The 26207-nt window shown below is 39.5% G+C and overlaps 1 protein-coding gene across 1 annotated transcript in view; it reads left to right on the top strand.

Moving 5' to 3' along the window:
* The first annotated feature begins 8127 nt into the window (after window positions 1–8127).
* Window positions 8128–26207, top strand: part of LOC5564860 (ATP-dependent RNA helicase bel) — a 32458-nt gene continuing 14378 nt past the window's right edge. The window contains exon 1 of the mRNA XM_001649162.2: window positions 8128–8772. Coding sequence (XP_001649212.2) covers window positions 8728–8772 — 45 coding nt within the window. The 5' untranslated portion in view covers window positions 8128–8727. The remainder of the gene's footprint in view (window positions 8773–26207) is intronic.

Below are 26207 nucleotides of genomic sequence, written 5' to 3'. Positions count from 1 at the left end.
GGAAACAGGGATCTACTCAAACCTGGAGCTGTTTTAACGCAAAATAATTTTGCGTTGAAATGATTCAATCGTGTTGTGGTTGAATCCAACAGAGGAGGTGTACAGCGGGGATTCGCTGGTTGGAACACGCGAAAAATTATGCGGTAGAAGCTACCATTTTTGGGGGTTAACTTAAGCGAAATCAGATTGACGAAAAAGGTGTCTGTCAAATGTACCAGAAAGCTCGGTGGGATGTACTACAAACATATCAGGGCCCATTCACAAATTTCATAACGCTTAAGGGGGTGGGTGGATGTCCTTAAAATGTTACAGCTCATACAAAATTTGAAAATTATCCATGCAAAATGCGTTACGAGGGGGTGGGTGGGTGTCCAAAATAACCATTTTTGGCGTTATGAAATTTGTGAATAAACCCTCTGTCGGGGAGCTCCCTTCGCCCGAGCCCCAACACGTATTTTGGAGGTCATGCCCACGGAAGAATCCTTTCCAAACGGGAGGGGGGGAGGTTGTTTGGTGTAGTGGCCACCATGGGGTTTCCAATTCCTTGTAGGAAATCTTCCTTCATCCATCCAGATAGTAAACAGTAACACACACATAACACTTAACTACATTTATTGACCTTATTCATTACACTTTGTTGGAAGAACAATTTACATATATTTATACAATTCTAATATTTAACATTTAAGCACAACCGTTTGTCATGGAGTCTTGATAGACACTAAATTTGATACAATCTTAACATCTAAAATATGCTGTCCAGCATCCTATCATCGTAAGTGATGACGTAATCGATCACCATCTCTCTCTCCCCATTCAAATGAACGACTCTCTTATGTTGCTTCGGGGCTGTCTTGGGTGGTAGAAGGGGGTTGTAGTGTTGGTTTGAAAAATGTACCCATTCCATTCGTTCACACGCAAATAAATTCTGTTGTATAATCTACCGAATCCATGGTAGAATTAAGAACTGCACCAACGATTTTCAACCGACTACAAAGATCTGTTAAGTTTACTATAATCTGGTAAAAATCACAGAGTCGTGTAGTAAATGTGACTATGTCCATAGTAGCCGCGACTACAAAGCATTGTATTTCAATCCGTGACACCCACCGTACAACACAGTATGGTGAAAATTACAATGCCAAACTTGTCAAATCTAGAATGTTTCTAGTCATAAATACTACAACCACAGACAAACAGACGTCACACTCTCATCATTGTCCATCGACCACCTTTTTAACGGTCAATTTAAAAATATGTTAGGTGGCCAATCCGCCACCCGCAGCGCTCGCATCATTTTTGTTCGTGTTTGACGTTTACACACTACCGCCATCTGTTGGCGTGTCGGCCAAAAACACCGATTTTAGCATTGGGCGTACATGTCCTCGTGACTATGATTTTGATCCAGATTTGTTCTAAGTGTGACGTCTGTTTGTCTGTGCTACAACTCTGGTTAAATAAACAGAATATATTTTCTTGTTGACTATGTTATGGTAGAGTTAACAGATTAATGTAGTCGGTTGAAAATCGTTGGTGCAGTTCTTAATTTTACCATGGATTCAGTTGTTTCTACAATAAAATTCATTTCAGTGCAGGGTTGTAATTCAGGGTGAGTGTAGAAGCCTTAGTCCCAAACATCCTCACCTACCCTGAAATGCCGTGCGTTTCTGAAAATATGAAACAAAACCCTCTTCGTAGGATGGGAAGTGGGGGAGGGGAGAGTAAATGTGTATTGTGTATGCCTTGTTAACGACTAAGAGGACTCTCTATCTATTGAGTACGATCGTAGAAGTAACCGTCGTTCCATAGCACGTATCTTTTCACCCACCATCGAGAGATATTGATACGCAAGTGGTGGTTTGTTTCTCTCCGATTTCTATACTAGTCCAGTCATTGTGAATCCGAAATAATCTGCAGATGTTTGCATATGTTAAGTTCAGTCGTTATGCCTTCCTTTGCCAGTCGGTTTGTTGTTGTTGCTGGATATCCAAGTGATCATTTCCTTGAACCAGTTGGGTTGCCGATACCGTAAATCGCCCCTTGACGATCTACTTTTCCGTGGAAGACGCCGATCTACACGGATAAAATGGAAAATGCTAATTAGTGTAATATATATTACTTTATAATCTTTACACATCTTTATTCATTGTAACGAATAAAGGATATGCTTTGCAGTAATATCTTTTATGCATTTGTAAACATTTTGATAATATATTATTTTCAATGCGTATTATGCGGCTAATTTTAGTCTGGGGACCTAATGAAATAACCGACATCACCCAATTCGATTCAGACATTTTGTTTTCGCTTGTCCTCAAGCCAGGTGATCGTGCGTTACTAAATTAATAATTGTTTCCCTTAAAAAAGTGAAAAGTATAATAAATTGTTCATATGGAACTAGCATGTGTTGCTATAGGTAAGTTCTTTGATTCAGCGGCTCCGTAATTGCATCATTAGGAAACATTTTTGTTCATTCAGAATTCTACCCAAAAGTTCCGGCCATTGGATCTGGAGTGCAACGATGGACACCACCAGCGGAAACGTTTCGACAGGATTTTGCCTGGCAGAATTAGGCAGATAATAAGAATGGTGCGGAACTACCGAACTACTTTATTGAGCAAGAGTAGACGAGTGGAACAAGTTGGGTCGTCCTTAACGCCTTCACTGGCATAGTTCAATGTGTAATAATTAAATGTTCGTGTCAGCAAGAGGTGCTTTACATCATAATTATGAATAAAATTATCGTTTTCTTTCACTTTCATGTTTGTTATTTTGTTTTCATATTTCCAAAATGATATGAAAACAGTTTTTTATCAAATTCATAGTTTTTTTCATCTTTATCAGCCAGAAGGATTATTCTTGATATAAGCATGCTCAAATATAATGAGCGTTTATACTAGCAATGCATATTGCTTTTATATTCATTCTAATGAGTGAATAGACCAAATATGGTTTTAGAATGGTATTTAACTTATCCAGTATTTTATTTTCTTAGCGTGTACAGCTATCCGTGCTGAAATTGTGGAAAAACGTCCTCGTCCGTAATCAAACAGTGTTCCAACCATTTGATCTTGGTGTTGGCAGGAACTGACCTATCAGCGCCTTGGGATTGGAATTGAGGTTCCGATCTTCATCCAGTTAGAAGATGGAAAAGTGATTTCGAACTCCTTATCGCCTTTCGATTTCGTTCGAAAATCACACCTGCCTTTGGAAATTTGGGAACACCGTCCCGGAAAATTATGAGTGCCTTCACTCATAAACCTTTGATAGCAATCGATGACCCATGTCAATGCAATCGCTAATTGGATGTTGATTGCTGTATCGTCCGTGATGACAACAACCACCGTTGAAAGCCGATCTTCATTGCTCCATGCAACGAAAGGACTCCGAAAGAAATGATGACCTCGAACTTTCATCCATACTGATGGCAAATATAAGCGCAACGACCATTCATTCGCTTTCACCATCCGTAGCTCCACATATCGCTTCTTGTTGACATGCCTAGCCAACAAACCCTTCCTGGTGTTGATTATCGCCAAACTTATTAGTAGTGACGTGGATGATCCACAGCGTTGGTTGGTTGGTTTGACTTTATTAACGAGATTTTTAGCCCTGGGCTAGTTCATCTCGGGACCAACGGCTTTACTTCCCTTCCGAAGGAAGTCGTCTCTATAACTTTTTACGTCATAAGTGACTATGTCGGGGATGGGATTCGATCCCAGGTCCTCGGCTCCCACAGCGTTGTTGCTCCATACCCATGCGTTGTAGCAATTGCGTAAGAGAAGAGAAATAGTTCGTTGTAGTATACCGTCATGACCCAAGCTTCGGCAGACACATACTCATGTGTACTGACCTACGCAAACAGTTGACCCCGTGTTGACCATCGTCCAGTTGTATACATACAGACTGAGCGATCCAAATTGGGATACCCTGAAATCCAATGTTGTTATGCAAATACTATTGCCGACAGAATATTGGATGTAGTTCTGCTCTCGACCCGTGTGTAATAGGTGTAGCCGTGTCACGTGCAATCGGTAGTGTACTCCTCATCATAGGTGATCGCGTGTCTCCAGTTTTAAAAATAGATTGTGGGGGATGAAGAGGAAGAGAATTTTTCTTGCAGTATCCAGAGGAGATGGCTTCGGCAGGGCATATACTTGCAGCACTTACCGAGACAACAAAATACGATTCCAACCAGTAGTGGAGTGATGTTTTGCCAAAAGTGATCTTCTCAGCTCATGTATGTATCGACCCAGATGTCGATCCGTGTTATCGGGGTATAAGTTTGGTATGTGTTGTTGTGACGAAGAGGTTTGAATGGGATTAAAGTGTGCAGTAGCGAAGCCCATGCTTCGGCCGACATATCGACATATACCTGTGTGCTTACTGACCTGAGAAAACAGTTCTCACTGCAACCTCTACATATCCAATGTCCAAGACATCTATAGTGCGTTTTGCAATTGGTATAGTTGTTATCCGATCGTGTGGTTTTTATAATCATTGTAGTTCATGGATCGACGACGTTGGGTGTTTGGTTTGGCAAGCAATACCAGGATGATCTGCTGTACACATACTCCATCATATGTTGCTCCAACGAAAATTGTTGTCCAGTTTGAAAACCTTGAAATTTGGTGTTAGTGAGATGAATATTATTCGCTTTGGCGGACATACACTGAACTTGTATATTTACCTGGGTAATCTGGTTTGTTGCCTGTTCAGTGTTCCGTGTTCTCCAATATTCTGTTCTCGAAAAAAACAAGTAACAGAACGTAGCCGATGTTACCTTCCGTTCCAGAACCAGTTGATTTTCCGGCGATGAACGTTTACTTCATGGATACCTTTTAGAAGTGCTATTTACCGAGCTCATTTCTTGTGGACTGTAGAGTTGAGATATGAATTGGTTGTTCTCCATTTGTTGGGTCGACTGATGTTGGATCGTCATAGCATATGATGATGTTGTTCCGATTTTCCGGGGATGTAGTGCCTTAAATTGCTGATAAATTCCTTCCTTGTTGTAGGTTGATGACCTTCCTCCATGAACAATATGTGGTTGAACGATACAAGGCCATGTCCATTGGATTACCGCAATACCGCGATGGATTAAACTCGATGACGTCGCATGTTGATTGGGAAGTCTCTCCGCTTAGTCCGTGCCACAGACCATAGTTGGAATGGTAATGGATCCGCACCAATAGATTGCCATGCCGTATGGAATACCATTGAAAATATCGAAAATCAAGTGTTAGCAACGTGCCTGTCGTGCTTCGGCATAGACATATACTGAGCATATGAAATAAATTACCTGGGCAAAGGGATTCCGCGCTGGCTCAGTATTGTCAATGTACCATCCAGCCTTGAATTGAAGATCTCGATTCCGATTGATTCTACATACAGCTGGTTCCACTATGGTCGATCGAGAGAACAACTTCTTGATCTGAAGATCCTTTGTTGCCTTGGGACAATGGCATCGCCGTTGATTGTTCCTCCTTCCAAAGATGTACGATGGCGTTCCCATCCACAGAAGCGCCATACTGATTCCCATTCGATTGCCTTGAACAATGCAGATCTCCATGTCCTGCCTCGGGATCCAAATCCGTCCGTTCTTCCGAAGGCATCCGGTTCGAAGGACCATTATGTCGGGGAGCTCCCTTCGCCCGAGCCCCAACACGTATTTTGGAGTTCATGCCCACGGAAGAATCCTTTCCAAAGGGGAGGGGGGAGGTTGTTTGGTGTAGTGGCCACCATGGGGTTTCCAATTCCTTGTAGGAAATCTTCCTTCATCCATCCAGATAGTAAACAGTAGCACACACATAACACTTAACTACATTTATTGACCTTATTCATTACACTTTATTGGAAGAACAATTTACATATATTTATACAATTCTAATATTTAACATTTAAGCACAACCGTTTGTCATGGAGTCTTGATAGACACTAAATTTGATACAATCTTAACATCTAAAATATGCTGTCCAGCATCCTATCATCGTAAGTGATGACGTAATCGATCACCATCTCTCTCTCCCCATTCAAATGAACGACTCTCTCATGTTTCTTCGGGGCTGTCTTGGATGGTAGAAGGGGGTTGTAGTGTTGGTTTGAAAAATGTATCGATTCCATTCGTTCAGGGTTGTAATTCAGGGTGAATGTAGAAGCCTTAGTCCCAAACACCCTCAATACAGAGTCAGAATTAGGGCGAATGTGAACACTAATGCATTCTCAGTTAAATCGGTTTGAAGTTCAGCAGATATAATTTCAATTCTACATTATGTTTCCGATCGATTTAATAGTATATCGCATTTTTGTACCATCCATTACAATATTGCTTTTGTAACAAACCATTTGATTTATTTTCATATTATGAAAAACATTTTAAAATAAATAAACATGCATCATGCGCCATTAATTAAAATTTAGAATTTTTGCGCCCCTCGGTTTTTCGTCTCCTCCAGTTTAACGGCAGCGATTGCGCCTTTTGACCTCGTCCTTCTGGTTTGATTTTTATCAGCTTCGCTGTTTTGTTACGCTCTTTCACATGAACCTTCATCACTATCGCCCTTCTACACACTCAGTTTTAAATGCGCCCTGCTGCCACACTCAATCTCAAATGCGCCCGGGAGGGGGGTGGAAGATGGACGAAATTGACATCAGAGTTCGTATCTACAGAGAATATCAAATTCGCCTTTAGGTTTTTCTCACTAACTTGTTAAAAACGTTATTTTTAAGGAACAGCTGTGCATTATTGACAATTCTGGTGACAATTAGAAGTTCAGCAGTTAAAACTTCGGTGAAGTACGGCGTCGGAATTATAATTTTGTGCTTCGCGCACGCATAAGAAAAGCCTTTGGGCCCATTCATTAATTTTCATAATGCTGAAGGGGGTGGGTGTGTGAAATTCAGATGTTACAGTTCATACATTATTTGTAAAATAGTGCACTCAGACAAATGGACTATCGATAAACATAGGAACCCCTTATGCAAATTCGCCACAAGAAATTGGATTGAAATTCATAAATTTGCCTTATGAAACCAGAATTTGAAAACAAAAAAACGTTTACGCGGCAAGCTGGAATCGAACCAAGAACCTTGCGATCGATAGGCCCGAGCGTACACCACGCGCCTATCGACGCCTTGATGTGCAGTGATGCTAAAACGATACATAAAGCGTTCATATTGCAATAATCGCTCCAACACATAAAATGTATGAAATTCGATAGTCCAGTTCGCTGCGTGTGGTATAAAAAGTATTACAAGGGGGTGGGTGGGTATCAAAAATGGCACTTTTCAGTGTTATGAAATTAGTGAATAAACCCGTTGTCGGCGTAGCACTTTGTTAGAATGCCGACGCCGCACTTCGGCGAACTTTTGTTGGTGATATTTCATTTCTATTATTAAGAACTTCGGTCTAAAGTTAATCTGAATACACAATACATAATTGTAAATTATCAAATAAACTGTTAGGTGAATAAAACTCAGTTTGTTTACATTTGTCAGTTAGACCGTTATGCTGGTACTGTATTGATCAGCGATGGTGAAGTGACTCATTCGACTCATCGATGGCGAAAGGTCATGGATCCGGATCGTCACTGCCTTGCAATCAACGTAGACCAGAAAACGAAATTCTACATTTCGAGAGCATCTATTCATGCATTTATTGGTAGCGTGTGACGAAAAATTAACATTTATTTTTTAGCATTATAAAATTTGTGAACGAAACCTGCAACACAGATAACCTGCAATATAAGTATTATCCGGTAGAAATCAAGACCAACATTTATTTATAATTATTTATTGTTTTCTCGGGCCCCGTGCGTCGCAGCTAATATGCGAATAGTGCGCTGTGTTCATAAAAATCGTAAGAATGCAGCGCCATACTAAAAAACTGATTTCAAAATGCGGCGAGTTGAGGCGCGTCGCGAGTCTCACTGTCGCGATCCGGTTTGGTGGCGGTGCGACAATAACGTATTTGCTTTTGGGTGAACTGATCTTAGCGTGCTGTGGAGATGCCCTTACGCCGGTGTGAAATATTTCATGGCGTGGTCGGCGGCTGAAATTGCGTGTGTGAAATGTGACGCGCTGCCAACATCAACGATTTGGTGGGCGGCCAACAAATTTCCTACAGCCGACCCTGTGCAACCCATTCCCTTTGGAGAAAACTCCGAACAGTGCATAAGTTGGACGAATTCGTCATTGAATTCTTTTGAGGTACAAATTCGCGTTAAAACCGTTTTGCCTGGAAGTAGGAAGGCCAGCAGTTTGTGGCGGAAGTGCTGCGCATTGCGCGTGTGATATTTGTAGTAACCGAAAGCGGTTAAAAGTGCCCAAAATTGGGGATTAAAGATCGTGAAATTGAGAGACTATACCTTCGTTCGCCTTTTTTCTAGTGCGTGGAGTGTTGGAAGAAAGAAGAAGAAGAGCAATACCAGGACAGCTGAGAATAAGAAGAAGAAGAACAAGCGAAGCGAAAAAGAGAGTTATCGTTGTGTGCGAGTGGTGAAATCCCAAGCCCTGCAAGTTCATTACGGTCACAATCGATAGGAGGAAGATTCGCCGTAAAGCGGAGTGTCCCCCTGTGCCCCCTTGCCAGAGCGCGATACTCACAAAGTGTAGAACACTAGAATAAAAGACTCCCTAAGTGTGGTTCCCAATCGGTTTTTTGGCACGTTTCATCTTAGCATCGCAGGAACGCAGAAGACAAAAAACCATACGAACGCTGGTAGTAATATGAGTAATGCTATTAACCAAAATGGTACAGGTCTAGAGCAGCAGGTAAGTTTCATTGCAATGATCGCAATTTTAAATCATTCGTAAGATGCTTTGTATTCCTGTAACGCCAGCGCGTTTCAATGTAGTGGGAGAAAGTTGCACAATTCTAACCCGATTTTTTCGCCTTTGTGCCTTCCGCTTCTTCCAACTGGATACGGGCCAGTGCTGCTAGTCTGTTCTTTTTAGCGGCGGTTGTCTTCCGGATGTAACTGTTGTATATTATAGGGTGAATGCACTTGTCTTCGCCATGCTCTAGTTTTCATCTCTTTGGTACAAATTTTGACAGTATTGTATAGAAGGGCGAATACACCTACGTCCTACACATTTACTCTTGAAACAAAGGTGAAATTTCGTCTTTGGTTGATTACTTTTCTTATCAAAAGTATGCATGTACAGTATTGAACAGTACTTTGACAACTGTTTTGATTCTCCATAGACAATTTTGGAGGGTTAGATCTGAGTTATTTTTAGACCGATTTGAATGTGATTTTCACAGCATTTCAAACATTACATATATTTCAACACACAGTCGACTCTCCACAACACTTTTTATAGCTCGATGGAATTTTCGGTCCCTTAAGAGTTTAAATTTCCATAAAACGCGCTCTTCATATGTCAACATATCTATGAGTCGAGGTTTTCTCCACTCGATGTTGCGTATTATGTAAAAAAAAAATGTAATAAATTTGAACTACTTCTCAGGAAAAGTCTATTGAAACATTCAAATTTTAATAAAAATTTAAAATCTCAACCTTCGGGCTGTTGTACTTTGTGCAGTTCAGATTTATATGTTGTACGGAAAATCATTTTGCAACAGTGGTAAGGTATCCGTCCTATTACACAGCGTAACAAAAATGACATGTTTGCGTGTCTCAAGAACCAAATTATGTGTCTCTAGTAGATTTGGGGCTGCTGAATCTGTTGCCGTTCTTAGAAATGTTCCAACACGTCACAATTTTTAGCTACAGGTCGCCAAAGTTGTACAAAGCACTGCTTTTATTAATGTTTACATGAAATTTAAAGTACAATTTATCATACTTTTTTGTAATCTAATCCACCACACATGCAAAATAGAACTTGAACTTCCATTTCAGACATAATTTGATTTAAATTGCGCGATTAAATTTCGATTAAACCGATTTTTTCAACATGCTTGCAGTCTCCATACAAAATTCTTCGTTTCTTCTATACGGCAAAATACAACAATTCTCTAAACCATCAAAAAATAACTTTTCCGTATCGAAAATAATACAAACTTTAATGATAAGTATTGTTATACACATAAAGTTTGAATTCAGTGGCAAATTAAGCCAATATATTACCTTACAAGCTGGGAAACTTGCATGCAAGTTGGCTGAAATAGTCATTTTTTGCATTTTCAACAGTCAATATCTCAAAAACTGGACGTGCTATGATATTTCTGAAAACGGCAATCGACTCAGCAACCCTTAATTAAGTGAATAGCGGTATTTTGATGCTAGAGACAAAAACGTGTTCCGCAGTGTTATGGAGGACTTATGCACGGTTTTGCAATTTAAATCGAATTTCAGTGTCCAAAACCGTATTTTGCAATGCGAAGTGTTGAAACTATGCTTTATTTGGAGTATTTGAAGTAAAAAAGGTAATTTTGGAATCAAACCTACATTTTATTAACATCAATCTGAAACTCTTTCGGTATACATTCCCTCCTTGTTAATGACACTTTGGAAGCGTAACTTGTTTTTCATATTAATACTATATTAGTACTTTCAGGACGTACTTTAATCCAAAAAATTCTACTCATTACAGTAAACTTCAAATTAAAAAAAAAAATCTAAAAATATCGGGGAAAATAATTTTATTATAGGGAACTTACGTATTCTCGGCAGTCTAAGCCGATGTCGCGCTTCTTTTGTAATTTTCTCGGACATCAGCAGCCAAATTACGTGTTTGTTTGTTTACATTCATGCGCTGCTCAATCATCTATCGATTCACACCGACAGACTTGTTGAAATCTCTCTGGAAACGCTTTTACAACGCTGCGAACATCTCTTGTCAGTGTGACTATTGTCGGCAGCTTCATTCTCTTCGACAACTTTCCCATAAGCGCTGCAGGCGAATCTGTTCGGCAGCTCCAAATCAGTCGCATTTTGAGGCTTGTTCATTTGAATTGGGGACATCTTTAGTAATATTGTTTATTCCGTCTCGGAAATCTCGTCAGCGGGAAGCTGACAGAGCGAATTATCATCTGAATATTTTCATTAGTGTGTTTTGATAGAAAATTACTGTGTATTTGGCGTTTGAAATTTGATTGCCGATAATAGTCGAATGGTGCTGAAGCCGTAAGTCTCCCTATCTGTAAAATTGGTGCTCCAAAAATAACTTGATTTCTTCCATCAGGCTTCTGATTGATGACGCTTTCGAAGAACAAGCCATTTTTGAAAATAAAAAATATACATTGTCGAATTTTCCAGCCAATTTCTAAAAAAATTCATTCTAAATTACAATGATTGATTTTGATAACCTCCAAATATCGACCGTTCTAAACGTTGTTCAATATTCGTGTGAAATTTAATTATTTTTGAGATTTTTTATTATCGTGGAGCGCTTTGTTTCACCAACGTAGACGACATTGATGCATTGATGGCCAGAGATGTTATTAGTCGCCAGACTATCAGTGACGATGACGAACAATAAAAAGTTTTCGTCGCTGTCTCAGCTCAGCGCGACTAACGACACTCAACTACCGTCAATCAAGCTCCTAGTCGACTTTTTACGGCTTTGTTTCGTCGCGGTGTCTTTGTCAGTCATAGCATCCGTCCTTGTTGTCGAGAAGATTTAGGGAATCCTTTTCTTTAACGCTGGGGAAAACGGCCCTTACTTCGAAAGAAATCATCATCTCATCATTCTCGATGTTTACTGGTTCTGATAGTTTCTGAGAGAACTGGGAATTTTAAACTAATATAGTGGGGAAAAGATTCCGCATACTTTGGCATTCTTTGACAAACCATTTCGCCAGTTTAGTGTGGGGGATCCGTCTTCCGAAATGATTTCTCGCATATCTTTTCCTGGTTTGTGAATTTTCGAAAGTCCTTTGATTCGTGGAAGAATGGGGTTAGCCTCTTTCAAACGAGCCTAGCCAATGCGTCTTGTCCTTCAGAGTTTTGTCCTTAAGGGTAGTGGATCCACTCTCAAATGTCGGCAGGGGCCTACGTTTACCCTTTTTTTTCATCTCTATGCTCCGTCTTGTCCGTGATGACATTGTCCTTATCCTCCTTGATGTAGAACACTGGTTTCTCCTCAAGTACTATTACGATCCTCGTCTCGTCCTGGTCTGCCCTGCTGCGTTGTCCTGTTGTAATGGCCTTTGCTACTATTTTCCTTGCTGGTTATAATTCACGCAGATAAAAAAAAGGCGTTACCGAAGATGCGATGCTTGCTGAATCTCTAGGCGTTAATGGTTTCTCACTATTCACGACCTGCGATTGACCCAGTGCGTTAAATTTTCAGCACAAACGGTTATCTGGTTCTCCAGATTTGTGCTCTTGAAAAGTCGGAGTTTGGCTTCGATGTATCTTCACCTTAATCAGTTTTACCATATGTTAATAACAGACCAATAATTTGTAAAAATCATGTGAATATTATGTAGGCATATACATAGAGAGCCGGATCCTATTCTTGGCACTTTTGATTCACCTCGGCAGTGAGGTTTTTTGAAAGCTACAGAGCTTAATATACTGCCTTTGCATCAATTCATTAAACTGCAAGCTGCAAAAAATGCCTTGCAGTTTATTCGTTATGATAAAATACTAACAGATAACAAAACAATAGAAGATTGGATGATAACGAAGACCAACTATGATGTTCCCTTCAAAGTGGTTAAACCAAGCCGCTATACTTGGGATTCTGGTGGGCCAAGTTTACGTGCAGGTTCTATTGTATTTTATACCGACGGGTCAAAGATGGGCGACAATACCGGAGCTGGAGTTTTCGGCCCTGGTATCAGCAAGGTAATCGCTATGGGGCGCAGCCCCACTGTGTTCCAAGCTGAAATACAAGCCATCGACTGTACAAATGTTTGTCTCAAAAGAAACTGTAGATTTGCAAAGATCTGTATTTTCTCGGACAGTCAAGCAGCTTTGAATGCTCTAAAGGCATTCACATGTAGGGGAACACGGGGCAGTATGGACACCCTAAGGAATTTTCCTATTTTGACTGTAAAGACACGAATATTATACAGTTTTTCATGTTCAGTATGCTTTTTAGAGTTCTCAAGCATTTGTTATACATCGTTGCAAAATTTTGAAAAAAATATTTTGTTTGCAAAAATGGTTTAAAAAAAAGCTTATATTTGGTAGTCACCATCAAGCTAGCGGGGCAAAGTGGACACCCCCATGGGGCAGTATGAACACCTAAACGTTTATAGGAAAATTGTCCCACGATCATTCCCAAACCTCGAAAAATGAAGGAAACATTCAGGAAACCATAGTGATAGATCACTGTGCCACTGAAAACAGGATTAAAACCAATTTACGACATTTTTCGTAGTGATGCTTTCAATATTGCCTTCAGATTAGTTTTAATACAGAACTGACGATTTTCAACCGATTTGTGGTTTCGAATCATAATCATTGCATTGCACGCTAAATATTTGTGGATAGTTTTGTGTATGAAGTTACTTTTCTTTTTCTTTAAAGTGTCAGCTCTACTTTGTCACTCGGTGTCCATATTGCCCCAACAGTATAGGAAATTTTCATATAAGTTTTTCAGTGTCTCAAAGTAGCAGAAAAAATCTGCTTTATTTTTGAATCTAGCATAAATAATTGAAGATTCAGTCAAGAGCTACATTTTTGGTCAGCTTGCAGTCATTTGCCTCTGAAACCTTATTTGGTGAGGTGTGAATGTTATAATTTTAAAACCCAATAAAATCATGCTCCATTTTTTGGTTTAAAATCAATGTTTAAAATAATGCCCTCCCCTTGGTTATGCGACCTTGTCGCGATGGGAGGGCATAATCCATTAGCCCATATGATGGAAACCAAAGGCGTAACCTGTAGTGGGGGTATCACATTTTGGCATTTTTTGCTTAAAGCCGCGTCATAATTCATATGGCATAGACGCAATAATATCTCGGATGTGATCCAACGGACATTCTGCGTCATTGATAGAATTGATGCCCATTTCAAATAATTAATCTATTCGAAGTGGACATTAATACTATTGGTGACGTTCAGTTTGCCTTTTGCTAACCAGAATGATCCGTAGCCACTCTTACTATTAGCTAGCTAGATACATCGTTATCATATACGACGTAGAGAATACTTAGGAACTCTTAGGAAAATGACTAATAGATTCACTGAGTAGAAATAAGTGGCGACAATCTTATTTTATGGTTTTTACATGGCCATAATAAGAAATACCTCTTTTGTTACAGCGGTATAAATAATCTAATTCCAGCTTCATTTTCGCGAAATTTACAAGTAGAAAGTAGGCGTTGTGAAGCATTGCATTTGCCACCGAAAAGTGAATCTTGTAGGAGACTGTAATAGAAGCCTAAGGTAACTTTACTCTTAAATATTCACTATAAAATGACTATGGAAAGTAAGACGCTGAGATCGATCATTAGGGTACACTTGTTAGTTTCGAAAAATTGTTGAACAGACAAGGAAAGCGACTATTTTTCTTTAAGGATATATGAACGTAATGACCAATAAATACTTTTAACAACAAAAAATTAAATTACCTAGAACTCTTACTAAACAGCCTAATTTTGTTAAGACTTGACGACAATTGACATTTAAGACTCTAATCTTACGTAAAAGACAGGAGTAATCAGAATAGCACTTGAATGACAAATTATTCAAAACCATTTCAACTAGACAGTATTAGTAATGACACTACTACACTACTATTTCAAACAAATTCTGATGCAGCTGCTGATTTTCACAATGCTTCCTTTTCTCAGAAGCAAGGGAATATGGGTACTTCTCAAAAACTACCACGTCACAATACTAATAAAAAACAGTGTTCATGTGGGCGCCATTGCCTAGTCCGTCTGAGTATTGGTCATGGTAGAGGGGAAACTTGGCAAAAGCCAGACCGAGGGTTCAGCCTTGACAAGTTAAGCTGTCAGGCAGCTCCAACTGAATACCATACAAAAAAAAAAAATAAAAAAAAAATCAATGTTTAAAATAATTTTCCTGAAATTTTAGTGGACAACTTACTCTTTCGACAGGCAACTGAAATATTGTTTGCATCGAAAGTATAAAATTGATAATAAATCTTCGAGCTGTTTAGTAGAATACCTATAAGTAGATGAAAAACCGAATTTAGTACTATACCATTTAATTCCACTAGAGTTTGTATCCTTTGACAGATACGCGTATTTCGACCTCAACTGTAAGGCCGTCTTCAGTGTCGTGTACTAGACTCGACTTGAAGAAAACCATCGTATGCACACATTATATATTAACACTAGGTATAACCGTATTTCCCTACCCATTATTATTTTTTAACTTAAAATTTATGAGCTTTAGGTACATTCCATCCCTCTTTTGTTGAAACTTTAAATGCTGAAAGGTACATCACGGGAACGATTAGTAGGTACCAAGTTGAATAGCCATGTATTGCCGTTGCCGTTGGCTCTGTTGAGTAGCGTCGTAGGTACCTGTTTGCAAATTTCCAGACTCTCCGCCACATCCAGTTTCCAAGGAGAAGAAACATTTCTCAAAATTTTGATATCGGCCGTCGTAATTGTATGTCCTTCTGAAAAGATATGTTCTGCCACCTTAGATTTGAAATCGTATGTCATCCCCTTGTCTATCGTCTTCTGAGCTTTTCCTATTTCCGCTAAGTGTTCCTTGAATCTAACCTCGAGAGACCGCTTTGTTTGACCAACGTAGACCTTATTGCAGTGGGAACAGCTGATTTTGTAAACACCAGCCTTGTTTAGTGTGTTTACCGGATCCTTGGTAGAGCCTAACGAAGTTCTAAGTTGGTTGTCTCTGCTGGAAAATACCAAATCGATTCCGAAATTCCTTAGCTTTGGGCGGAGCTGTCTGCTGATGTGTACGTCGTATGGGATGGAGACTCTCTTCATGGGTTCGGTGATAGGGGTTAGTGTCGTCAAAGCATTCCGAATTCGCTGTCTTTCCTTTTTGTCGATGATAGCTTTTATCGTCCTTTCCTTGTATCCGTTGATCCTTGCCGTCTCGTAGATATATTCGTTCCAGCATAAGATGGCAGCGTTTCACCACATGATCCACAGGATGCAGACTCTACCCCTCAGCGAACACGGAAAGACCAAGGAACTGGAATATATCTACGAGACGGCAAGGATCAACGGATACAAGGAAAGGACGATAAAAGCTATCATCGACAAAAAGGAAAGACAGCGAATTCGGAATGCTTTGACGACACTAACCCCTATCACCGAACCCATGAAGAGAGTCTCCATCCCATACGACGTACACATCAGCAGACAGCTCCGCCCAAAGCTAAGGAATTTCGGAATCGATTTGGTATTTTCCAGCAGAGACAACCAACTTAGAACTTCGTTAGGCTCTACCAAGGATCCGGTAAACACACTAAACAAGGCTGGTGTTTACAAAATCAGCTGTTCCCACTGCAATAAGGTCTACGTTGGTCAAACAAAGCGGTCTCTCGAGGTTAGATTCAAGGAACACTTAGCGGAAATAGGAAAAGCTCAGAAGACGATAGACAAGGGGATGACATACGATTTCAAATCTAAGGTGGCAGAACATATCTTTTCAGAAGGACATACAATTACGACGGCCGATATCAAAATTTTGAGAAATGTTTCTTCTCCTTGGAAACTGGATGTGGCGGAGAGTCTGGAAATTTGCAAACAGGTACCTACGACGCTACTCAACAGAGACAACGGCAACGGCAATACATGGCTATTCAACTTGGTACCTACTAATCGTTCCCGTGATGTACCTTTCAGCATTTAAAGTTTCAACAAAAGAGGGATGGAATGTACCTAAAGCTCATAAATTTTAAGTTAAAAAATAATAATGGGTAGGGAAATACGGTTATACCTAGTGTTAATATATAATGTGTGCATACGATGGTTTTCTTCAAGTCGAGTCTAGTACACGACACTGAAGACGGCCTTACAGTTGAGGTCGAAATACGCGTATCTGTCAAAGGATACAAACTCTAGTGGAATTAAATGGTATAGTACTAAATTCGGTTTTTTCATCTACTTAGTATAAAATTATTCGCATATGCAAAGATACAGGGGGTGTCCATTCTGCCCCCGGTACCCCTAGATCAAAGTTAGTGTGGGAATGCATTCTTTCTCTGAAGCAATTGGCCAGTAGGAACGAAGTTACATTGTACTGGGTGCCCGGCCATTGCGGAATTGAAGGGAATGAAATCGCCGACAATCTAGCAAGACAGGGTGCAGCTTCGAGCTTTGTCGGCCCTGAACCGTTTTGTGGTGTTCCTGAGTGCACTCTCAGGATGAAACTGAAAAATTGGGAAATGTCCATGGTAGAATCCAATTGGAACGTTACGGATACATCCAAGCAAGCGAAAAGATTCATAAAACCCAGTCTAGCTAAAGCCCGGGCTATACTGAATCTTAATAAAGGAAATCTTAGGGTAATAACTAGCCTGATGACCGGTCACTGCCCAAGTAGGTATCATCTTAAAAATATAGGAAAAATACAATCCTCTGAATGTCGTTTTTGTCAAGCTGAAAACGAAACTGCTGAGCATTTACTCTGCAACTGCGGAGCATTGCTTAATCAAAGAGTGTTAACATTTGGAAAAGGGTTATTAGAGCCCTTTGAAATTTGGCAAGGTAGTCCTAATCTGAGAGAGACTCGCGAAGAGGAAAAATATCAACGTCATATGCAGCCCAGATTCCCCTCTCACGATACGTCAAATGCAGCCCACCGTTTTTATGGCTGAAAAAGTGAAAAGTATTGTGTTCAAAGTAAACTGTTATTAAAAACCTCAGTCGGCGGAGCAGTTTTTTCCAAAGTTGCTGATGAATCTAAGCAGAAGATTAATTATTTCTAATGTCTGCTACGTTTGCTGGCATGAAATTTCGCTCAAACGGCTATTTATGATTCGATGTGATGCAAACTCAATCATTTTTTTGCTGAGAGGTACATGTGAGGGTTTGAACAGCATGCGCATAATTGGTATAAACACAAAGTGGAATAAGAAAAAAACTAAGCAATCACAGAAAAAGAAGACCGTCTTCGCGAGTCTCGTCTCAGGTCTTAATAGGGTAATAGACTTTATAAAACGAGTTGTGCCCAGTTGGGACAGTGTGACACATCAACCAATGTCTATCACATCTCAATTGTGAAAGGATATTTGATGAGCACCAAATAAAATATGGGTCATACCACAATATTCCTAAATAATAGAAGCAGTGGTGAAAAGGCTCTACAGATGAGGAAAAAAAAGCTACAGAGCTCATATTGTGTGTGTTTGTACAATCCATCGCCCACTGTGCTTTTATGAAAGAAACTGAATCTCTACTCGATTGCAGTGTAGATAGACTCACACTCAAAATCTCAATCAATACGTTCTCCCGTGAGAGCAAACTCATTAGAGATCTGCTTCGAAAATCTCACGCTTGAGATTTTGATGCAAAATCAACTCAATCAACTCAAACCGTTAAATATGATTCAGTCGGCAAAAACTCGTGAAACCCGAATGTTGTTGTTCACGTTAGAAAGGATTAGCATAATTTTATCAGACTAACAAGAAATTATTGCCGTGTGTGAGTAAACTGTGGAAATACGAGACAATGAGTTAAAAAGGTGAGCCAACTCATCCATGATTTTTTGACTGCTGAGTTGCATGATTGACAACTCACGCATGAAAAATCTTAAGCGTGAGTTGTGAGAAATTGAGTTTTTCACAACACTGCTCGGCTGTGCGGATCTCGGTTAAAATTGGCCGAGATTCGGCATTCTGAATTAAGTGTGCGCATTAAGGCATTCCTGATATCAGACGGATATCAGAAATGCGTTAATACTTCCTCAATCAAAGTTGAAGCTTTGATTTTGGCACGTATTTAGTTTCATATTCAATATATATTTATAATTTTATAATAGACAATATAAAAATGGAAATTTCTCACCAAAGTTCTGTGGTCTTCAATTTCGAACTATATACTCGTTCCGTCCATTGGGCTTTTACCGTTTTCTAGATTCGCTTTTTTGTTTCAGTTCAAACTTATCCAAGGCGGCTTTGGCGTTGCTTTCACCATGGAAAAAGCTCCCGGGTGCTTATTGAGATTTTCTTATTTTCATTTTTCTTGTATATTAATTGTCATCGCAAGACCACAAGTTAGATGCGCACACATTTTAACTAAATGCCAACCGTTTTAAACAAAATAGTCTCCAAAGATTTACTTTTCCAATACACTTTAATACAATTGGCGCATTATCCGCCAAATTGCTGCCGCTATCGCGAAAACTCGACCTTAAAAAATGGAACACTCAACACAAAACACTGCATATCGGGTGTAATCGCAATTCCAACACTCACATTTTAAAAATTTTACTACAACATCCTCCACTATAATTTTCCACAGTTATTTTACTTAAAACACTTACCGGGTGGCATAGCACCATCAGACTTTTCGTAGCTTCATCAGCCGAATCGAGAAAAACACAAAACCGAAACAAAACGTAGAGCGAATTCAAAAACGCATCCTCTCACGCGCACAGCTTACTGTGATCCCCCTGAAAGCTACAGAGCTCATATTGGGCCACAATGTGCGTCTTACTGAAGCGCTTCGTATTGCAAAGTTTCAGACGATTCGGCCGAGAAAAATCCCCCATGCCAAAGTGAATCATGGAAGTGCCCAAGTGGTTCTGCACCCTATGTGCACGGTGACTGTTGACTTGACGGTAAATTCTCACAAGATGTAGGGAGTCGATGCCGGTTATGGACCCTTTGCGTATTATGGATCCCCTACAGAAAAACATAAAATTAACACTCAAAATAACTTCATTCCTATGAAAATCCACCGGGGGAACTTCGATTGCATTGTTAGTCAGAAGTTTCAGGCAAAATATTTGGTTTGAGACGCAAAAATACAGATATTTGAACAGTTTTGTAAATGACACCACACAAGAGGGTCCATAATACGCATTTCCAGGTGGGTCCATAATAGGCTCGTCGGAGGCGAGCTGGGTTACATAGAAATCAAATGGAGGGTCCATAATACGCAACGTCAAATTTGTAAACAATCCTATTATGAACCCCGGGAGGGTCCATAATAGGCATTCGGACAACAGTTTTTCAAATGCATATTTCGCTGGAAAAATCGAATGATTTTGTATGTTTCATAGACGTACTATGAAGTAAAGACATTGAATTTGTTGTTAGACTCCACAAAACGTATATGCGTCTGAGATATCATTGCGGAAAAGCGTCTAGAATGAATTTCAGCTACTAAGGGGTCCATTACTAGCCTTGAAACCCTACAAGTCGTCAAATTTTAATTTTTGAAGGTTTTGGAACTTTCTAACATTACATTGAGAATGTTAGCTACTTCCAAGCTCTGTCTATATTATTAGCTCCTTGTGCAATTTTGATTTTACAGATCAATAACGGAGTAGTAAATGGTAGATCATCATACTTTGTGCTTATAACACTGTCCAGCCTTGGTATATTCATAGCCTTTACTGAGTGAGTAAACTAAGCTCTTGGCAACACTGAACATTAAAGATTGACTTTCTGATGGTGTTGATGCAGCTTACTAGCTTACTAACAATGAACAAAGCAAAAGCAGAACGACAAAACTCAAGTTTAAACCATTCCGTCACGATCTGATTGCGTGATTCAAGAGGAAGTAGAACTATGTATACCACCGACGTAGTAGAAACATTATCAAAAACCATCAATCCCATAAAAAAATGATTCTCCATTGTGTTACGGGTCTACACAGGTTTAATATTCTGCCATATGGTATCAATTTAATTTGCAATTTTTAACCAGCGTAACAAAGAAAACCCACGAATAAACTTTCCCTTGGTAATGATGTGTATGAGCGATTCCGCGCGAAAATTGTAACGCGATCCAACAAAAGGAATAGGAACGAATTACACATGATAATGAATGATAATAGGTAGGCAGATACACCGAGTCTAGATAGACACGTACGGCGTATGAATGATCATTGCACGCAAATTTTCTCGGAGAAATTTCTTATTATTTTGTCGTTTCGCCATGAAACGTTATCTCCGAGGCACAAACTGAATGACTACGTTGTAGTAACCTCTACAAGTAGTATTCGATAACCATGTATCGCTTTAAAATTAAAACGCATATATTGAATCGCTCTCAGACGAAGGCGTTCGTTCGCGGTCAAGTGCAAAAAGCGAATGTCTTACTCATCGACCGGTGGTGGTGACTACTAGACTTGACTCGATGTTCATACGTTATGAAGCCAAGCCGGTTTCAAGCTTTAAGTCGTATTCGATGGACGGTCGCTGCGCGATTGCACGTTTCAAGCTGATGCGAAATATGCTTAGGTCAGCCAGTTTGATGTCGTCGTTGTCGATCGTCATCGTTTTACTCGCTCCTCGTGACTGTAGCTTACAATTCCGTTCCGTCGCTCTCAAGGCTTCAACCATGAGGACTACACTGAGTCGAAAATGACGTATGAATCCCATAGGAGCACGATTGTAGCGTGTTTTATTGTCATTAGAGATCTTATAAACTAGAAACATTTCTTTCTTACTTGTTTTAATTATGAATCGTGGTTTACGGCCAACCAGCCGAGTGGAAGTTTAACAACTACCGAAAAGCTAAACATTACATATAATTTGCAATTGGATTAGATGGACAAATTGATGTGAAGATTTGCGAAAAAGTTACACGTCTTCTCAGTGAGAATCGAACTCACGACTCCCCGATCTCTAGTTGGGGCGCGTTAACCACTACGCCATGAGAGGACTCATGAACGCAGAAGTTAACCTGAATTCGATTTCAGCTCAATAATCACGTGGTCCTCTTTCGCGAAGTGCACCTCTTTCGGAAGAATTAGATGCCCATCCAAACACAACGCTTTCTATATATATCCAATGCCTAGCCCGAGAGCGCATTGTTTTTTAGATATAGGAATAGCACACTACACTAGCCAGCAACTGCGCTGGCTGAGGTTTCTATTGTGTGGGCTTCCAATGGGTCGCGACGTTCTCAAACGACCGGTTACGGAACATGAGTCCGTTGCTCCATTTGTCCATCTAATCCAATTGCAAATTATATGTAATGTTTAGCTTTTCGGTAGTTGTTAAACTTCCACTCGGCTGGTTGGCCGTAAACCACGATTCATAATTAAAACAAGTATTTATCGAGCAACGGACTCATGTTCCGTAACCGGTCGTTTGAGAACGTCGCGACCCATTGGAAGCCCACACAATAGAAACCTCAGCCAGCGCAGTTGCTGGCTAGTGTAGTGTGCTATTCCTATATCTAAAAAACAATGCGCTCTCGGGCTAGGCATTGGATATATATAGAAAGCGTTGTGTTTGGATGGGCATCTAATTCTTCCGAAAGAGGTGCACTTCGCGAAAGAGGACCACGTGATTATTGAGCTGAAATCGAATTCAGGTTAACTTCTGCGTTCATGAGTCCTCTCATGGCGTAGTGGTTAACGCGCCCCAACTAGAGATCGGGGAGTCGTGAGTTCGATTCTCACTGAGAAGACGTGTAACTTTTTCGCAAATCTTCACATCAATTTGTCCATCTAATCCAATTGCAAATTATATGTAATGTTTAGCTTTTCGGTAGTTGTTAAACTTCCACTCGGCTGGTTGGCCGTAAACCACGATTCATAATTAAAACAAGTATTTATCGAGCAACGGACTCATGTTCCGTAACCGGTCGTTTGAGAACGTCGCGACCCATTGGAAGCCCACACAATAGAAACCTCAGCCAGCGCAGTTGCTGGCTAGTGTAGTGTGCTATTCCTATATCTAAAAAACAATGCGCTCTCGGGCTAGGCATTGGATATATATAGAAAGCGTTGTGTTTGGATGGGCATCTAATTCTTCCGAAAGAGGTGCACTTCGCGAAAGAGGACCACGTGATTATTGAGCTGAAATCGAATTCAGGTTAACTTCTGCGTTCATGAGTCCTCTCATGGCGTAGTGGTTAACGCGCCCCAACTAGAGATCGGGGAGTCGTGAGTTCGATTCTCACTGAGAAGACGTGTAACTTTTTCGCAAATCTTCACATCAATTTGTCCATCTAATCCAATTGCAAATTATATGTAATGTTTAGCTTTTCGGTAGTTATTTCTTTCTTCTCAAATTAAAAGGACAATTCTGTAAATACATAATAATCCTAAAGAATTCCATAATCGATATCTCTGAATCTTCATTGAAGTATTTTACGATATGAGACCCATTCAAATTATGAACACAATGATCGATGGAAGTTTTTCTTGTATGTCTAATTAGCTATTTCTTATGGCTTTTATTCGTATGTAATTATTGTTTTATATAGAAGGGCGACGCATTTTCAGAAGTATTACTAATCTTCGTCATAAGCACGCCTTTGAATCTATCGCTAGCTAACGTTGTCATTAAGATCGATACTTGTAATTCATTTATGTTCATATGAAATTGTCAGTCTCTTTTGGGTATTTATAAGTTTGTTGTGAATATTTCTAAGATTCTCGAATCGAAAGACAATACACTTCTTATGTCGCTATTCCATAAGAAAACTGTGTGTCCCTCATAGGTTCCGTTTCAGTGTAGCTAGTCAGTCAATAGCCCTATTTAGATTCGCTCGAATGTACTTCACAGGTAGGGTATGCTCGAAGGAAATTTCCTAACCACTGTGACTGTATCGAGACGAGTGCAAGCTTTCCGTTGTTTTTTGTTTGCTTACCGTGCACCGTTGCATCAGATTGCTTTTTGTGAGGGAGAGACCAAAAATCCGAGACGGGTCGCTCGTTTGCAAGAAGAACGCCTGGGAACGAAAGCGGATGAGTAGATGAGTCAAAGGTTATTCACCCAATTTTAAGGTGCTGTTGGTTTTATCTCGGTCGAGCGTTATATTTGTATTCGTAGAGGTGATTGGGTTATACGGCGCTCTGCACTGGGGACATGGGACATATGAAGGAGAAACGATTTTCCTATCAATAACGATATTAGAAGTACAGTCGATTTTTCACAACTCGATATGTTTTAACTCGATGGATTTTTGAGTCCCTTCAAATTTCCATAACTCGATGTCCCCTCTTGTCGATGTCGATGTAACGTAAAATTTCTTCAACAAAGATGTGTGGTGTTGGAAATCATACAATTTGAACAAAAATGTCGATAACTTCAGCAAGTTGCAAACAGGCTTGGGAATTTGGAGAACATACCGGGACATTATGTATTTTCAAACATATGTATAGCGGTTTGTTTCAATTTCAAGCTCTTTAGTGAAACTAGATTTTTTTTTCCAAAAGGTGCATGTATGTCAATTCGTTCTTCGTATCATGATGGTGATCGTATCTTTTGGTGAGTTGGTAGAGATAGCTTGTTTTGTGCTTCTTGACAGGATTCTTGGTGATGCGCTTGTTAAATTTCCATTCAGATTCACGACAAACTTTTGATGGAATCTTTGCTGTACCGTAATCCGGGGTAACATTGATCATTTTTTTGAATATTTCTTAAATATTTCGTTTGAAAATGCAAATGTTGCCAATTTTATATTTTTAAAACAAGTACTGTCACTCATAGCTCGTGACTATATACTGCATTTTGTTTTATGAAAGATTTAAGCATGTTTAAAAAAATGTTTTAAGTGATTTTTTGATTTAGCTGATATGGGGTAACATTGATCACCTATGTAAACAACGTTCGGTAATATTGAAAATATCGTTACTTACTTAAATCATGGCTCCCGAAGCCGAATATGAAGGCCAAACACTTACAAGTCATTTACTTTTTGAGTTATTTTAAAATTAAAAACACTTCGAACCACGGAATACGCCTAAAGGTAGGCAATTTCCTAAGGGAATTCTATATTCTTTACAGTAATTCGTTAATGTTGCCTAATTGAGCATACTTATGAAAGTTTGGACAACGGAATCGTTTTCGGCGATGCCATTTTTAGCAAGAACCGCATTTTCCTTGCTCATATCGTTTGCAGAAGTTATGTGAGACATGAATTTCCGGTATTGTCATCCTTACCCATTGAAATCATTGTTTCGAAAAGTTGACAAATTTACGCATAATGTAAAAGCAATTTTTGCAAAAATCCTCACTTACATTTGCTTATGAATATAAGAAAGAGAAGCACCATTCGTAATTTGGAAATGTTCCATCAATAAATGATGATACGAACTTTTAACGAGATGAGTCATTCCGATCAATGTTACCCCGCTGATCAATGATACCCCGGATTACGGTAATCCTAACGGAAATGGAGGCTATGATTGACCAGTTTTTTGAAAATTCTTTCTGACACTAAAAATTTTATGATTAGATTTTTAGTATATTCTAGAAGAGTTCCTTAGCTGAGTTTGCTTGAAAATCTCAATACATGTGTAAAGGTTGACAAAATGCTGAGCCTAAAAAATATTTGTAACATTTCTTGGGAGATCTGCTGAAGATGACTTCAAATTCATTAAGAATCCCGTTTGCGGATTTCTGAAGTTATTGTTGATTCTGATTCTAGGTGGACTCTAGTCGACGCGCTTAACAGTTAGAAACAGTTCATGACCAAATTTGGATTTTTCTCAGATTCCATGCGAGAAACCTTACTGCGGAAGTGGTGCTATCGATTCGCATCTGGATGCGCACTAATGCGCCCTTTTTCCGAAGTGGGGTATCTTGCATGGATACCGAGAAAAATCCAACTTCGACGACTTGAATTTTCTAATGAATGATTGAACTTACAATATGTACTAGTTTAGCTGTATGATAAAATTCTTATGAGGTCCATAACGAGATTTTACATGGATTTCTGCAAATTTACAGTGAATTCTTCCAATCAATCCCAACAAATTGCTTAAAAAATTATTTATGAATTCATGGCAAGATCTTTGGTGGATAAATAAAAAGCGATGTCCTTTTTGTTCAGTTCTTCATTAGATTCTTTGTCAAATTTTTGACAGATTGCTTGGTTTTGGATTTATGTCAAACATGTAGACATCTTCGTAAGAGATCAATAAAATCTCGCATAACTTCTGATCTCGCCCTAAAAGCCATTGGTAATCATGTGTGTAGCTCGTTGTTTCTGAGCATTTGAATGGATTTTCATGTTATTTAACAACGCTATGGGGAAGAAAGGGTCATTATCTACCTGCCCGTGATGTTGGTTTGGATGCTTATTCTTTCATTTGCTCAGAAACAACGAGCTACACACGTGATTACCAATGGTTTTTAGGGCGTTATCTCAGAGTATGCGAGAAATGTTTCCAGTTAAATAGATCTCTCCTTGGATCCAATAAAAGT

The sequence above is a fragment of the Aedes aegypti genome, chromosome 3, assembly GCF_002204515.2.
Source record: "Aedes aegypti strain LVP_AGWG chromosome 3, AaegL5.0 Primary Assembly, whole genome shotgun sequence".
NCBI classification, from domain to species: domain Eukaryota; kingdom Metazoa; phylum Arthropoda; class Insecta; order Diptera; family Culicidae; genus Aedes; species Aedes aegypti.
The sequence above is the reverse complement of the archived record's forward strand: the minus strand, read 5'-3'. Positions and strand labels throughout refer to the sequence as shown.